At 42.2% G+C, this 16341-nt stretch overlaps 1 protein-coding gene across 3 annotated transcripts in view; it reads right to left on the minus strand.

Moving 5' to 3' along the window:
- The window catches only part of MTSS1 (MTSS I-BAR domain containing 1), a 1668097-nt gene that overhangs the window by 1257158 nt on the left and 394598 nt on the right, over window positions 1-16341 (minus strand). For all 3 annotated transcript variants that reach the window (XM_044066600.1, XM_044066599.1, XM_044066601.1), the window contains exon 3: window positions 15090-15163. In XM_044066600.1, the coding sequence (XP_043922535.1) occupies window positions 15090-15163 (74 nt within the window). The remainder of the gene's footprint in view (window positions 1-15089; window positions 15164-16341) is intronic.

Consider the following 16341-nt stretch of genomic DNA (forward strand, 5'->3'; position numbering starts at 1 on the left):
GACCTTCTTCTGCTACCAGACACCTATACTATTCATGAAATACATACATTTTCCGTCAACATGAGAAAGATGGCCTGGAGTATGAATGCCCTGAACCTTATGCATCTAACAGGAATACTAAAAGCACACAGATTTGCAAGTGGTCACAAAACTCATTTCTCCTGGAAATGAAGAACTGATGTGAAGAAAACATACAGCTAATCCATTATGGAACATCTAGGTCAACCAATTAGGGATTCAACAATTAGGGGATATATGTGGGGGCAATATGGAACTGAAGTTATCCCTCTTTGCAGATAACAGTCTACTATCTCTATCGTAACCTCAAAGGAATCTGCCTTTGATTTTTGATATATCGTGTAAATCTGGGTCACTGGCTGGGTGTAAAGTAAATATTTAAAAATATAAAGCAGCCTCAGTTAATATGGCTATGCTACAGATTTTATTCAGTTGTTTTCCCCTTCCTGAACACCCCAACCAAATTAAAATACTTAGGTGTATGGGTGGCAGATTCAGTCCAGGTTACAGTTAATATGACCTACAAGGTTATGACGGGAAAAATTCAGGACCATTTAACAAGATTGAAAAGGATCCCTTTGGATTTAGACCAGAAGGTACAGTACTTGAACTAGTTTGCATTGCCATTGTCACTATATAATTTCCCAGGCATTAGGCCTCCCTCTTTCACATATGATTTTTCAAACATTAAGAAGGAAAATGAGGGACTTTACTTGAGAAAAGCAGCAAACCCATGGTTTCCTGAGATACCCTAGAAATAGCACCGTCACTCGGTGGAATTTCAGTTCTTCAGTTGGAATTATACTGGACTGCAGTGGCCTTAGCCATAGTATCTACACTTCAAATGACAAATTTATCTTCTGTTTGGAAGGTTATGATTTTAGATAGGGTCTAGTTTTCAGGACACTTGGATTGATCTGGGGTGTTTTATAAGTGGTGACATATTCGAGACCTTCCTGTAAACCTGCATAAAGGGAGAAATTAGGTTTTAAAAAGCTATAGGTCTTCCCCACTTTCCGATATCAAGGATAGTACAGTTGTGTACACTTACCATAAATGTAGATGTTCGAGTGTATTCACCGTTGCAGTCATCACCTGTGGGTTATCCCTGCTGTGGTTAGCCCTCGGCTGGCCCGAATACCAGAGTCAATGTTTTTCTGCGTCGGCTGCAGTCGCCTGTAGTCTGACATGCCATGAGTGCTATAAAGCAAGGCAGCCAATGTCATTACATCAGTTTTTCTTGCCCTAACCCATCAGAAACACAAGGAAATAAGATAAAGTGGTCCTGGTGGCTAAAAGCCACCGTGGGAAGCTTATGTCCCCCTAGGGGAAGAGGATATAAGGGGAATGGAGGAAGGGAAACCAGGACTGCAACGGTGAATACACTTGAACCTCTACATTTATGGTAAGTGTACACAACTGTACTGTGTTCTTTGTGTTTCACTGTTGCAGTCATCACCTGTGGGAGGCTTCCCAAAGCTGAGGAGAGGGGTGGAAGGATAGGTTAGAGCCCTAGGCATGGGTCAGCAAACCCTGCAGACGTGCAGATGCAAACCCTGCCCTGGACTTAGAAAAAAGATGTAGGTGGTAATGCTTTGTAAAGGTATGGACAGAGGTCTAGGTGGCAGCTTCCAAGGTGTCCCATGAGGACTCCTCTGAGAAAGGCTATGGAAGTGGAGGCTGCCCTAGTGGAATGGGTATGAATAGACTTAAGAGGGGGGTTCCCATGTAGTTTGTAGCAGAAATGGATACAGCGTGATATCCATTTGGAAATGGTTTGCTAGGAAATGGGCTTCCCCTCCATCCCTGGGGCAAAGCTGACAATCAGCTGGTCTGTTTTTCTGAAGGGTTTAGTATGGTCCAGATAGTATCTGAGTTGTCTGTGCACATCTAGCGAGTGCAGAATTCTTTCCCCCTTGTTTTGAGGGTTGAGAAAGAAGGTGGGTAGGTGTATGGCCTGGTTGAGGGTCACATTAGATACCAACCTGGGCATAAAGGAGGGGATCGACCTCAGGGAGACCCTGTCTGCATGGAAAATGATGACGGGCTCAACAGCCATGAGTGCCTGAAGTTCTGAAACCCTTCTGGCTGAGGTGATAGCTAGTAGGAAGGCAGTCTTCCAGGAGAGGTATTTCAATTATGTTGAAGCAGCAGGTTCTAAAGGAGGTAACGTTAGTTTTTCTAAAACATAATTCAGGTCCCAGGCTGGCGTGGGAGGCCTTCTGGGACGTCTGATATTAGAAGCCCTTCTGAAGAATTGTTCAATCAAAGGATGAGAGAAGAGGGGTAGGTCTGAATTGTAATGCGCTGAAATGGCGGAGGCATGGATTTTAATAGAAGAAAAGGAGAAGCCACTTTTGAGTAACTCGGCTAGGTAATCCAAGATAAGAGGGATGGAAGGATGTGAGGTACTGGCCCCTCTGGACTGGCTCCCGGAGCAGAATCTTTTCCATTTCCCTGTGTAAGATTTTCAGGTGCTGGGCCTTCTGGCCTCTGTGATACTGTCTAGGACCTGTTTGCTTAACAGGGACTCCTTGTTAGGTTTTAAAGTATAAGCCATCCTGAAAGATTGAGAGTCTGCAGGTCTGGGTGCAGTACCCCCCCCCCCCTCACCTGAGTCAAGAGGTCTGAGATCAGGGGAAGCTGCTTGGGGGGCTGTAAGGTCAGGTTGCGCAGTAAGGGGTACCAATGCTGTCTGGGCCAATCTGGAGCAATGAGGATGGCCTCTGGTCTTTCCTCCCTTATTGTGATCAGGAAATAAGAGGCAGAGGAGGGAATGCATACACAAAGAGGGATTTCCAGGGGAAGGTTAAGGCATCCACCTTCCATGCTAGGAGGTGATACTCCCTGGTACAGAACTTTCACAGCTGGTGGTTGAGGTGCAAAGCAAAGACATCCACCTCTGGAGTCCCCCACTCCTGAGTGGTTTGCAGAAAGATTTCCCTGTGGAGCTGCCATTCATGGGGGTCCAGTAAGTTTCAGCTTTCGTGGTCTGCCAGGGTGTTGTTGACCCCTGGTAGGTATTGGGCAATTAGGTGTAGACCCATGGAGATGGCTGTCAGCCAGAGGTTCATGGCTAGCCTGTACAGAGGGTAAGACTGGGCCCCCCCCCTTTGTTAATATACCACATTACTGTGGTGTTGTCTGTTTTTATAAGGAGAACCCCTGGCCTGAGATGGGGTTTGATGGACGTCAGAGCCTTTTGTACTGCATTCGTTTCTTTCTGATTGATGTGTAAGGAAAGGTGATGGGCATCCCAAAGACCTTGGGTGCACCTGCCTGCTAGGTGAACGCCCCAAGCAATGTCTGAGGCATCGTTGGTAATTGTCTGACTGATAGGGTGGAGGATGAAGGGAAGACCCTTGTTCTTGGCACAGGCCTCTGCCCACCAGAGAAACTCGGCCCTTATATGTGGGATCAGAGGGAGAGAGGTCTTTAGAGACTGAGAGTGCTGACACCAAAGGTTCTTTAGATACCACTGAAGTTTTCTCATGTGAAGCCTGGCCACAGGAACTTCCTCGCAGTGAGGTGACTTCTGGAAGCCAGGTGGGTAAAGTAGAGAGGCAGGAAGCTCTGCTTTTCTGGGGATAGGAAGGCCATTTGGGATGCTGTGTCAAGTAGAGCTCCCAAGAAAATGATCTTCCTGGTGGGAGTTTGCTTTGATTTTTCTCGTTGATGGTGAACCCTAGGGAAGTTAGGAGGGATTTGACAAAGAGAAGGTCCTGGAGCAGCTTTTCTTTGTAATCTGCCTGAATGAGGCAGCCGTCCAGGTAAGGGTAAATCTGTATATTTCTCTGTCTGCAAAATGCTATGAACAGGCTAAGCATTTGGTAAATACTCTGGGTGCAGTAGATAAGCCAAAGGGGAGTGCAGAGAACTGAAAGTGTTGTGATCCTGCTCTGAAGCGCAGGAATTTCCTGCAGGATTCCCTTATGGGGATGTGGAGGTAGGCATCTTTTAGGTCTAGGGTCAGTAACCAGGCATTTTTTGTCAGCATAGGCAGTAGCTTCTGCAAAGTTAGCATTTTGAATCTGGGGACCACCAGGGAGGTGTTCAGAATGGATAGATCCAGGATGAGGTGCCAAGTGCTCTCTTTTTTGGGAACAAGGAATAGTCTGGAATAAAAGCCTTTGCCTGTTTGATCTGAGGGGACAGGTTCTACTGCCCCCTGGGATATGAGAGTTTGGACCTGTTTCAATGCCTCTGTCCACTGATTTGGAGATAAGTCTGGGTACCCACTTGGAATTGGTAGTTCGCTGAAAGAGAATTTGTATCCCTGAAAAATGATCTTTAAGACCCATTGGTCCTTTGTTACAGAAAGCCAATTTTCTTTGAAGAGGGAGAGCCTTCCTCCTAGCTTTTGGTGAGTGAAGGGGAGGGCAGAGGGGGGAGGGGGAGTCATTGTGAATTTTTGCCATAGAAGGGTGGCTTAGAACTCCGTCTATGGGGCGGAAGTGGTCCACTGTTTGCTTCTCTGCTGGCCCTGGGATAGGGGCCTGGATGATCTGTTCCTGCGGGGCTTACCTTGGCCCTGTCTGCTAGGTGTGGGGAAGGACCAGAGCTTAGAGGAAAAGTTCCTGCTGAACCTGGGAGGTTGAAACTGAAAGAAATATTTTACTGTCTGCATAGATTTAGCTTTGTCTTCCATCTTTTTAAGCACCTCTTCCGCTTTTACTCCAAACAAGCGCTCCTTATCCAGGGATGCAGCAATAAGTTTAGACTTGACATGATCAGGGAGAGGTTGTCCCTTTAGCCATGCATGTCTCCTAATGACAGATCCTGACACTGCTGCCCTGTTAAAGGCTTCTAGGGCCTCATATCCATAGTGTAATGAGTGTTTGGCCACTTGACAAGCAGAGTGCAGTAAATCTGCTAACTCTTTTGAATTGGTACAGTCAGGAACGGTAGAAATTTTTGTTTTAATAGTTCCAATATTTTAACATATGGAACTGACAATTGAGAGCTCTGATAGCTAAGGTTGCAGAGGTGTATACCTTTTTACCACATCTGTCCAGAGCTCTGGAGTCCTTGTCAGAAGGAATAGGATTCTTGGCAGAACTAGTCTTAGTTCCTTTAGGTCCTTGTGTAATGACCTCTGGGTCTGCAGCAGGATTTCTGTACAAGTATCTGTGAGAATCCAGTACCTGTCAGGTTTACTGAGGGTAGGTGGGAGGGCATCAGTGGCTAAGCTGGATTCATGGAAAACATCATTCACCACTTCTAAAATAGGGGGGTGGCCAGGGGGTTGTGCTGGGGCAGGTCCAGAAACTCTCTAAGTCTTTTCTTAGACTGGGGGAAGTCCTGAGATTCCCATTGGAAATGTTCACTGAGGGTGTGAAGGGTTTCCCCAAAGGAAAGGTCCTCTGGAGGGGAAGCAGAAGGGATGGATTCCTCTGCATCTGAATCCTCATACGCAGTCAGAGGTTGTTGTTCCTCTTCAAAATCTGAATAGTCAGATTCCTCAGAATCCTGTTCTGTCATAATTTCTGGAGAAGGGTGCCTTTTCCTGTTAGAAGTTGTGGCCTGACTACCCCAGATAAGGGAGATGAGATCCTCTGCCATTTTAAGCATTTGTGCTGGGGTGGCGGAGCAGGAGCAAGATGGTGGCTAGAAGCAGATTTTCTAGGAGTGGCCTGACAGAATCCGTCAGTCTAAGAGAAACAGTAGTCGGATGAGAAGATGTCGTTTTTTTGTCCAGATTTGGTAGTTCGAAATGCCTCCTCAGAAGCCGGTGCTTGCGCTGTGGCTCTGGACCCAACCGAAGCAGAGACAGGGAAAGGCTTGGAAGACGAAGAAGATTTCTGTGACATACCAGACTCCGAAAGGGTCTCGGTAGAGGCCTGCGTAGATATCGAATTGGGCATCAGGGGCTGCAAAAGCGCCTCACTGAATTCAGGAGAACTGACGACCTGCTTAGCAGTGGAATTGTCGGAAGGCTTAGCCTTGTATGGTCTGTCTCTATCTTTACCTCTGCGTTTTTTCGGAATGTCCACGGATTGTTGGCTGACAGACGCCATATCGGAATGCAAAGACGGAACACGAAAATAACTGTCTAGAATAACAGCTCTACAGCGAATGGTTCTCGCATTAAAGAGGACACAGAACCAGCAATGGGGGACGTTGTGGTCTGGACCTCAACAAGTGATGCAGTAAGAATGGAAGTCTCGGTGTGGGATCTGCTTTCCACAGGCGAGACAATTGTCGACTTTTTCGGACATTGGTTAGTGCAAGAAAAAAGGGTCCCCAACAGGGTACTTAGCTTTAGACATTTTCAGCTGAAATTCAAACTCTGGTAGCGACCGACCAGCACTCATGCGAACTGCTTCTGCTACGGGCTCCACGACAAGAAAGACTGATGTAATGACATCGGCTGCCTTGCTTTACAGCACTGACGACCTGACGTCAGACTACAGGCAACTGCAGCCGACACAGAAAAATACTGACTCTGGTATTCGGGCCAGCCGAGGGCTACCACAGCAGGGATAACCCACAGGTGATGACTGCAACAGTGAAACACAAAGAACATATAATGTTACCTATACAACACTCCAAGTTGATGAAGCAGGGCCAAGTTATCCTAGAGGATGGAACTTTGTCAATGTCGCCCCTAAAATATTGGTATCAGCTAACAAAAGAAAGTCAGGTTTTAATCTGGCAGGTAGTTAGGGATAAGTACAAACTTTCCTGGGGCTTCCAATTTAATTATTTAGGGTTAATCTCAAAACTAAAAACAATAAATTGGTCTATACACCTGAAGAGTAATTTGTGACAGATGAGTACCAGTAAGAGTGAAAGGGAAGGTCTACAAGAGGGTAGTGAGACCAGCTATGTTATATGGGTTGGAGACAGTGGCATTGACAAAAAGGCAGGAGTCAGAGCTGGACATGGCAGAGTTAAAGATGTTAAGATTTGCACTGGGTGTGACCAGGGTGGACAGGATTAGGAATAAGTATATTAGAGGGTCAACCCAGGTTGGAAGGTTTGGAGACAAAGCCAGAGAGGCAAGATTACGTTGGTTTGGACATGTGCTGAGGAGGGATGCTGGGTATATTGGAAAAAAGATGCTAAGGATGAAGCTACCAGGTAACAGGAAAAGAGGAAGGCCTAAGATAAGGTTTATGGATGTGGTCAGAGAGGACATGCAGGTGGTTGGTGTGACAGAGCAAGATGCAGAGGACAGGAAAAAATGAAAACAGATGATCCGCTGTGGCGACCCCTAATGGGAGCAGCCGAAAGAAGAAGGAATGAGAAAGACTGCAAGACAAATCTTATATCAAACATTTTTAGACTTCTGAACACATCAAAACAGAACTTGGCTTTAAAATATAAGCGTGAATGGGAGAGGCTACTCGCAACACGAATACCTGAGAGGAATTGGTTTTGTTATCTATCTTAGACTATATAAAGTCACTCAAATTAGAAAATTTAAGACTTTTGGTTGGAAGTGCCTTCATAAATATTTTTATACCCTGGTAAGGCTGGGTAGAACGTTCCTTAACACCAATTCTAACTGCTGGAGATATTTATCAGTGGGTACAGGAGATGGGGTGCATATTTTTTATTCTTGTCCCAAGTTGGAAGATTTTAAAATCAAACTTCAAATTTGTTTGACGGAACTTTTGGAGGAACCTATACAGCTTAGCCCACACATATACTTCTAGATTAGCAGGAACACAGTGCTCTTCCTAGATGTAAACAGCTATTCTTAACTTTGGTCATGCTATTTTCTAAGAACTATATTACATGCTTGTGGCAGTAGTCAGAAGGACCAACCCTTACCCAGTTAACAAATTTACTAGATGAAGATGAAGTAATGCAGTTAGAAATATCTCTAGTCCCTCTGAATTCACAACCTGCCACTATGTTAAAATGGATATCTTGGTCCACATATAGATCCAGAATTATTAATTCCCTTGTTTAGCCCAGCATGTAAGGGAAATTAGTTTTGTTGTTCTTTCGGCACTTACACCTGCAGGTAATTGTTCATTATTACTAGTTCTGTTTCATCTCTTTTTATTGTTAAAGTTTGTAATTTATCAAGTGTTGGTTGCTACTATTTACCAAAATATTATATTGTAAAAGGACATGGTAATTAAGCACTGGTATGGATTGATGTTGTCACCATTAATAAACAATATTTGTGGGAAAAAAAGGACACAGAGTAAAACAAAAAAAACTTTACAGAACAATTAGTTAACACTGCAAGCATACACTCAAAAATGTTGACACAGTTTGATCAAATGACTCCACGACTGCTTAATCATTTTAAAATCGCTAAACAGAATAATTTGCTGAAAAAATGAGAGACTATACAGGCAAGAAGTTCAAATATTCCATGGATATTCTGATTAAAAAAGGCTTAGTAGAGACATTTTTTGTTAACAAATATAGGGTTTACATAATGCCATTAAACAAAGCATTGGAAGTAAGGCAAACACTACTCAGATAGTTGCCAAATGATTATTAAACCGAAGCAGTTACTCATTATAGGTGAAAGTGTGTGTGAGATAGCAACAGATAAAAAAAAAAATCAAAGGTACCGTCTGAAATCCTTTTGGCTGTGACCTGCTACTTTTGCAAAGAACTAGGACATGAAAAAATGGAAGTGTCCAAAGTACTGGATGTGGAAAAACAAATAGCAGGGGAAAAACATCAATGTCTAAAGAGTGATCAGACTAGACAACAAAGCAACTTGTGTTTTGGGTGTAAGGGCAACTAAAAAAAGCTGACAATTCAGAGAGAGTAGTAAATAAAGTCAGTTTCTACCCTGATCTGTAGCCTTTGCTGTCAGCAATAGGTAGTACAAATTCACAAGTTTACAATACACTGACAGATAAACAGGGTACCGTTCATAAATTCTAGTGTCCCCAGCTCACCCTGAACCCCTGAATTTCACAAAAAACTTCAGTACATCAGCCTTGTCAATTCAGAGCAGACAGCTGAAAAGTACCTACAGAATATTCAGCTGGACTATTAGGGGTGTGATACCTCGGGCCTACTGATCCAACTGACGTCATTATTATTATTATTATTATTATCATTATTATTATTATTATCATTATTATTATTATTATTATTATTATTATTCTTAATTATTATCATTATTATTATTATTATTATTATTATTGTTATTATTATTATTATTATTATTATTATTATTAATTATTATCATTATTATTATTGTTATTATTATTATTATTATTATTATTATTATTATTATTATTATTATTATTATTATTATTATTATTTCTTTACTGGGATTGTCCAGTTGGGCATGTTGCCCCTTTTCAGCGGAGTCACAAGACGAAATGCTCCAAATATAATACCTGTACAAAAGGTACAAAAAGCAAATATGAACAGTTACAATTACATTAACCAGCTGAACAGAATGAATACAAATAGAACACGCTGGATAACATAAAACAGAGTTTTAGAAAAGACAAAAGTACATATCAATAGATAAAATTTTGTGTAAGTCATGAATAAATCTAATAAATGAGAACGACAATGACTCAAAACAAAGAAACTGGAAAGAAAGAAAAGATGCCTTGGATGCTGACAGTAGATCATTTACTAAACTCTGGACAGGGAGACTAAAATGGGACAAGGTTCTGATTGCCACTGGGTAGGAATTTCAGTTACTAACAAAAAGCTACCCTCAGATGCTCCTCCTGATTTAAAGGTTCTACTGCAAAGGCACACCATAGGGAGCCTATCAAAATATGTTTCTTAAACTAACTCAATGTGCCAGATTAAAAAAAATAAAGAAAGTTTAATTTATAATACAATCCCAATGTGATTTGGCCACACTGGGTATGGATACATTAAAGTCACTAGGAGTACTAGTACTCTGGAGAGCCAAGATACAACAGACTTGTTGGGTAATGCCTCAGATTTATCAGATTACCAGAAAGTTACCACAGGGCGAGGGCACATTTTCACTTAGACTGGGAACGGTTTATAAATGGGAGTACAGGCCACTCATGTAGAAGGTTTACTACCAGCCTAAACAACTCTTGAGAATCTACCACACAAATCAGCAGGAACATGGGGGTCTGCAATAAAAACTAGGCCCCCGGGCAGAGACAGCTGTCAACAGTCCTTGGTGGGACCAAAAGAGTTTCTAGTACCATTAAAGGCCTGACAACCTGAAACTGTTCTCTTCTGAAGAATCAAGGGCTTAAAAGAATGAGTTTTGTTTTTCCTTCCCTGATCCTTGCAATGAAACATGGAATTGGCAGGAATGGCATGAAAACTTACAGGATTCTCTCCACATTACAGAAGAGAGAGTGCATCCATCTATATCTCTTCTCTTGTCCCACTGAACTAAGCAGAACAAGGGGAAGATTGAATCTTTCTGAGTAGTGAACAGCTCCATTACTACAGTGCCCACACTTCTGGAGAGTACTAAAACCAGCCACAGCCTCCATATCTACAGCTCCAGGAAAAATCTTATGCAGTGGCTCAGAGAGACCACTGGCTTGTTCAGATCACTGCTAAAACAGTGATGCCCCTTGTGTATGCCCACTGCCAAAGAAGCACCGTCTGCCTACACAGGGGGTACACATTTGTACCTATCTTGTTTAGGTATCACATCACAGACTGGCTGTTTGACGGGATGAGGAGAGGCCCTGAAAACACTTTGTTTCCAAGGTTACTAGAGTCAGGAAGGCTGCTTTTACCTTCAAAAAGTTGATATGCAGCCCCCTTCTCCAGATAGGATCAGAGTCTCTCCACCATGCAGGAGCCTAGATGAGCTCCCAAGTCAGTAAGGGAAACATCTCTTATCATAATTTGTAATGAGTTGGCTTGTTTACAGAAAAGGGTAGAACCACAAAACAAGTCAATGACTTCTCAACACTCCAGAGACCTGCAACAAGAGTCTAGCCTCAAAAGAAAGCCTATAAGAGTGAGGTATCGCTGAGGTCACCAAAACCTCACAGCCCACTGCTACAACAACATGCTCAGGTGTACAAAAGGTACATGAAAATCATGACATAATAATCCTAAAAAGTGTAGCAGAGCCCAAGCCTGGACACTGTAGTGTCTTCACCCAGACGGTCAAGACTATAACCTTCTGGGAATACTTCTTGAGGGCAGATATAACTGGCATTAGAAAGTGTTCAGCTCAACTCTGGTAATGACAATCTTCCAAGAAGGAGTCAGAAAGGACTACCTCAAATTAATGGTGACCCCCTGGGGACTGTAAACTCCAGGAAGTCCCTAGATAAGGCTATCTGATACCAGTCATGCAGTTAAGGGAACACCACATTAATGGTGACCCCCTGGGGACTGTAAATTCCAGGAAGTCCCTAGATAAGGCTATCTGATACCAGTCATGCAGTTAAGGGAACACTGACATCTTTCCATACAGGGCTTTAATCACTACAGTTAATACGCTGGTAAATACTGCAGCAGTTGAAGAAAGTCCAAACAGCAACACATTGTACAGGAAGTGATGCCCACCACAATGAACCACAGAAATGTTCTAAGTGGTCCCCAAATAGTAATGTGTTAAAAGGTACCCATCAAGTCCAATCACATCTCTCATGCTTCCTGCAGGACCAAGGCATGAGCCTCTGTAGTGTGACTATCTGCAACCCACCTTAGTGGTTTCACAGAGTAGAGGTGCTGAGGTCCAAAATGGGACAGAACTAATTTATATCATCTGAAACCAGAAAAAAGATAAGTAAAACCCCTACAACTCTTCCAAAAATGAGACAGCATTTACAGACTTCTTTCAGCAGGGTAGTCTGGGCTATCTCAAAAGCTCTGCTGAGACAGTCTGACCAACCAGTGACAGGGGGAAGACTGTGAATTTCCAGAACATAGTTGAGAATGACCTTGTATAGAGACCACTGGTCCTCTGTGATACTACTGTTCTACTTTATGGCATCCACTGGTCCTCTGTGATACTTCTTTAAGTTGTGTCAAACTCAAAAAAAAAAAAAAAGGCCGTTCCAGACTTAAGTCAGGCTTGCACAAGTGGACAGTACAGCTATCCTCTGGCAACACAGCTGGTACTGGTACGTACAAGACCGTACAATGATTCCGAGCCTTACACTGATGGCAAAGACACCTCCTCTCCTTTCAGGGTTTTGCTAGGCTTGAAAGAGTAGAAAATTAAAGTAGAGGACTCATGAAGGGCCTCCGCAGAAGTTCCGCTTCCTCTTCAGGAGGTCATCCAGGTTCTCAGCAGGCTGGAGGAAGAGAATTTCCCCTCAAGAAACAGGCATCCAGGATCATGTTCCTGATCTCCTCCTTAAGGCAAGAAAATCTTAGGCACACCATTCTGTGCAGGCAAAAATCTGAGTCTATGACCTGGATTGGAAGCTTCTGCACAATCAAAGCAATCTTTTCAGTAGCCTTGTTAACCAACTGGGACTGGAATTTGGACATATGAAATGAATAGTTGAAGACACTAAGCATCAGTATGGCACAGAACTAAACTCTCTTGCTGCACATGTTTAATGTCCTGGACTCTTTTGTTAGACTGCAAGGTGGAAAAGTGCCGTGGCCTCTGGCATGCATGCTCAACCAGAACAGATAACAAAGCTATAGGCATTATTAAGCTTTAAGAATTATTGTTCATATATGGGCTTGCAAAGGGTGCATGCCTTCTTGGGAGCAAAAGGAGAAGGCTCATAGCAACTTCAGGTTTCCCAGACAGCACCCCCTATAAGTCCCAAAGAAATACAAGCCGAAGTCCTTAAGCATCTACCTCGGAAATATCTCAGGAGATGAAATAGCTGCTTCAGACCAGTTTAAACTGTTACACCTGTGCAAAGGAACAGCCATTTGGGGTGAAGCAATACAAAGGTGCGTGACTGCACCTATTAATCCTTGTCCATCTTAGAAACAGCCATAGGGTCCTCTCAAACCTCATAGGAGGCAAACTGTGATGGAGTCCTGTACTTTCCAGGAGATGCAGGGATAAGTCTGTGCACACTATCGTGTGACTGACACAGTGCATCTGTTGAGGAATTAGCATGTGCTACAGAGAATACCACACTGAAGAGACCTCATGCAGTGTACTCATGTCTCTCAGTGCAATGCATCCAACTTACACACTGGCAGATCCCTCAAAATATGTCCATTTCTTACCCTGTGCGCAGTCTCCTACTGCCCACTTAAACTCCCTTCAATACAGACTTCCCTTCACAGATGGTATAAAATCTCCACTATGCAGTGCGTCTTCTTATTAACCAACTGGGACTTCTTCATGCTTGGTATTCGCTACTCTATATCACAGTGTGGTCACTTCACATTCAGTATACAGTCCGATCAATACACTATGCCAACCTCATACACAACACACTTGCAGCTCCTTTTGGTCAAGCCACTTGCATTTACTTCCCCTATGTTAACACAAACATTGCAGTGAGTAACATTCTGTTGCTTTCTATACATCAAGCAAAACATTACCTGAAAGACGAAACCCCTAAACAAACATTTATGCAGTAGGTCAGCCCTCTCTGCATCACCCATACACCCCCCCAAAACGCTCTTACTGAAATACATTAACTCCAAAGTCACACAACATTTGGAATAAGTGAAAACTAAATAACAGGGAACAGTGGTCAAACACAAAAAGCAATCCTGTTACACCTAAGAAAACACCCTTAGCTTCTGAATAAAACACACCTTGCACAAATTAGAGAAAGTTCTCTGCTTCACACACAACATCTACTACATGCCTTGTGTGCAACCAATTCGGCTTAGCATGCTTCGGGATTTCCTGCACTGCACAACCCTTCAACTGCAAGATACAGTATTTTTCACGTAGTAATGACTCCTCTATTGTACCCGACAATAAATCATCTGTGAAAATGAGCCAGTGATTCATTTGTTAAATTTGCTAACTTCAGCAGCTGCCACAATATTCTTTCAAAAGCAGATGAGACATTACATATAACTGTCAAATCTTTTAGCTGTAAAGTTGCATCCAGTTCCAACCTGAAACTAATTTACACCTAATCCTCCCCCATTCCTCTCACACCCTAGGAGTCAGAATCTGAAGGGCAGGGAACCTTTGGCAGCAGTTCAAAGAAATATTAGAAAACATGCACATCAAGTGAATGCAAAAAAGGACTAGAAGTACATCTACACAATGAGGAGGTAAAAGTATGAGAATATATGATAACCCCCCAAGGAAAGAATGGGGGGGGGGCAGCAGTCTGAAAGGTCTGTATAGTTCCAAATATTCTCGCTATAGCCCTGAGGAGAAGATTTAAAATGCACAACACTGCCCTGTTCACAACAACAAAGCATACTGTAAAACATACTATATACAGGAATGAGAGAAAAAGAAAAACATTTATTTATGAAAAAGTATTTGGAGAAGAGGACAGTGTCACAAAAATAACCAAAATAATATCCATTACTAGTATCAAAGAGATGGGTTAAACACCGAGTGTTACACCAAAGTAGAGAATGTTGGGATGGGAAAGGTTCACTAAGGAAAGAGAAAAAACGTCCAAGAGCCCATTAGGAACTCAATAAAAAGCATAACTTCATAAATCTAGCACACAGTTTACACAGAGATACAGTGACACCTCAGACAACTGAGGCTTATGGATCTCACACACTGTACATTCTGCATGCCTTTTAAGAGTGAGACTACAAGCTACTAAATTTAGTATAACAATTATACATATCCCCTCCAAAAATAGGAGGGGGTGCATACTTGGCAATCCACAAAAACCAAACATGGACAGCTGTGGTATCTAGAGTCGCAACTAACCATATCAGCTGTTCCAAAAACTCCTGATGAAATCCTACTGTATGATTTATGGAGAACAGTCTCATGTTACGCATTCCAGCTCTTTCAGTTCATTCAAATTGTCTGATGTGTAATTACACAACGTATTAAGAAATGCAGAGTGAGAATGAGCAACTTTGTACACAGTCCTGTGCATTACCTGAAGCAAACCACAATATTTCTGTTCTGAAATATTTTCAAACTAAACATTTCGAAGATTTGTCATTACAAACTAAACACCATTGTTTCTTGCCACTATAAACTTCTGCTTGCATTCAGCCCCACACCAAATATTGACCAATCTGCTTACCCCGTGTGTTAGTTGCCATGTCAGCCACTTTCTGAAAGGCATCCAAAAACGCAGTTGCAGCGACCACTGTAGTCCTGAAAAGCAAATGAAACACGCTCACGTTAACAATAAGGCTTTAAATTTGATTAGTCACTGTACACTGAAAGAAGCCCACCATCAAATCTGCAGGAACAAATGGACTAATATCTTTTTACTATGTATGATAAACTGTGCATAAGCCTCAGTGAATTGTTCATATTTAAACATGGCCATCTCATAATATTAAAAGAGAACACCTAAATAAATTTCCACTGTTGTAAATAAAGGAGGCATTAATATACACATAGCTTAACTATAATTTTGTCCTCCTCCAGAAAGCTTGTATGGGTACTCAACTATGCAGAATTGCACTTTTTAACACAAAGTAAGGAGTATCTGACCCATCATGTATTTAGCAAAACACAGATCCTACTAAATGTTTTATATAACATATAAAAGAATTCTCTTAATTTCTGTGCCAAATACTGTTGAATTCCATTACTATTTCACACTGCTAACTCTTCTAGAAGTCTGTTTCAATCGTACACCACTCTGTGAAAAAATGTACCTGCATCTGCCCGTAGCTCTACAGCTTGCTCTTCATATTCTGTGCTCTTCCTTCCAAGTCTTCGTATTTGAAAGGCAGTGCCCACTTGCCACTCACATATGGTAGCTACACCTGAACTACTTAAACATTACATCCTTTCTTCAGGGCTAGGATTGTCAAACTTGTCTAGTGTTTCTTTGTTGTTTCACTTTTCCAGTCTCTCTTTATATAGCTTTTTTGCTTTAAACTCCTGTATTAAATTATCACTAAAGACAAAGGCACACATGCATTAATAAAAAAGAAAAAAACAAATTAACACTTCTCCTATTCATACATTACATTGTATGTTTTCTGTCTAACAATTATTATTCACTCCACCATTACATAAATTGCTCAATTCCTGCCTTCCCTTACACCTCACTCTTCCTTCTGAGCATTAATATGAGGAGTGAGGTTTAAGGAAAGGCAGGAATAGAACAATTTATATAATGCTGAAGTGAATGACAGGTTCATAGGTTGACAATTACTTACTAGGCTACTGGTGTGTTAGGCTCTTAAAATGCCTAGCATTACATTCCTATATTAGTTTTTAGCCCTTACATTTTGCTTAAGTCGAACAAGGATATGATGGGACATTTACTGTTTCCCCTATTTATAAGGGACAAGGATGCTATACTGGGGGTCAAT

This window comes from Protopterus annectens, chromosome 3.part1 (assembly GCF_019279795.1).
Source record: "Protopterus annectens isolate FY-2018-M chromosome 3.part1, PAN1.0, whole genome shotgun sequence".
NCBI classification, from domain to species: Eukaryota; Metazoa; Chordata; order Ceratodontiformes; family Protopteridae; genus Protopterus; species Protopterus annectens.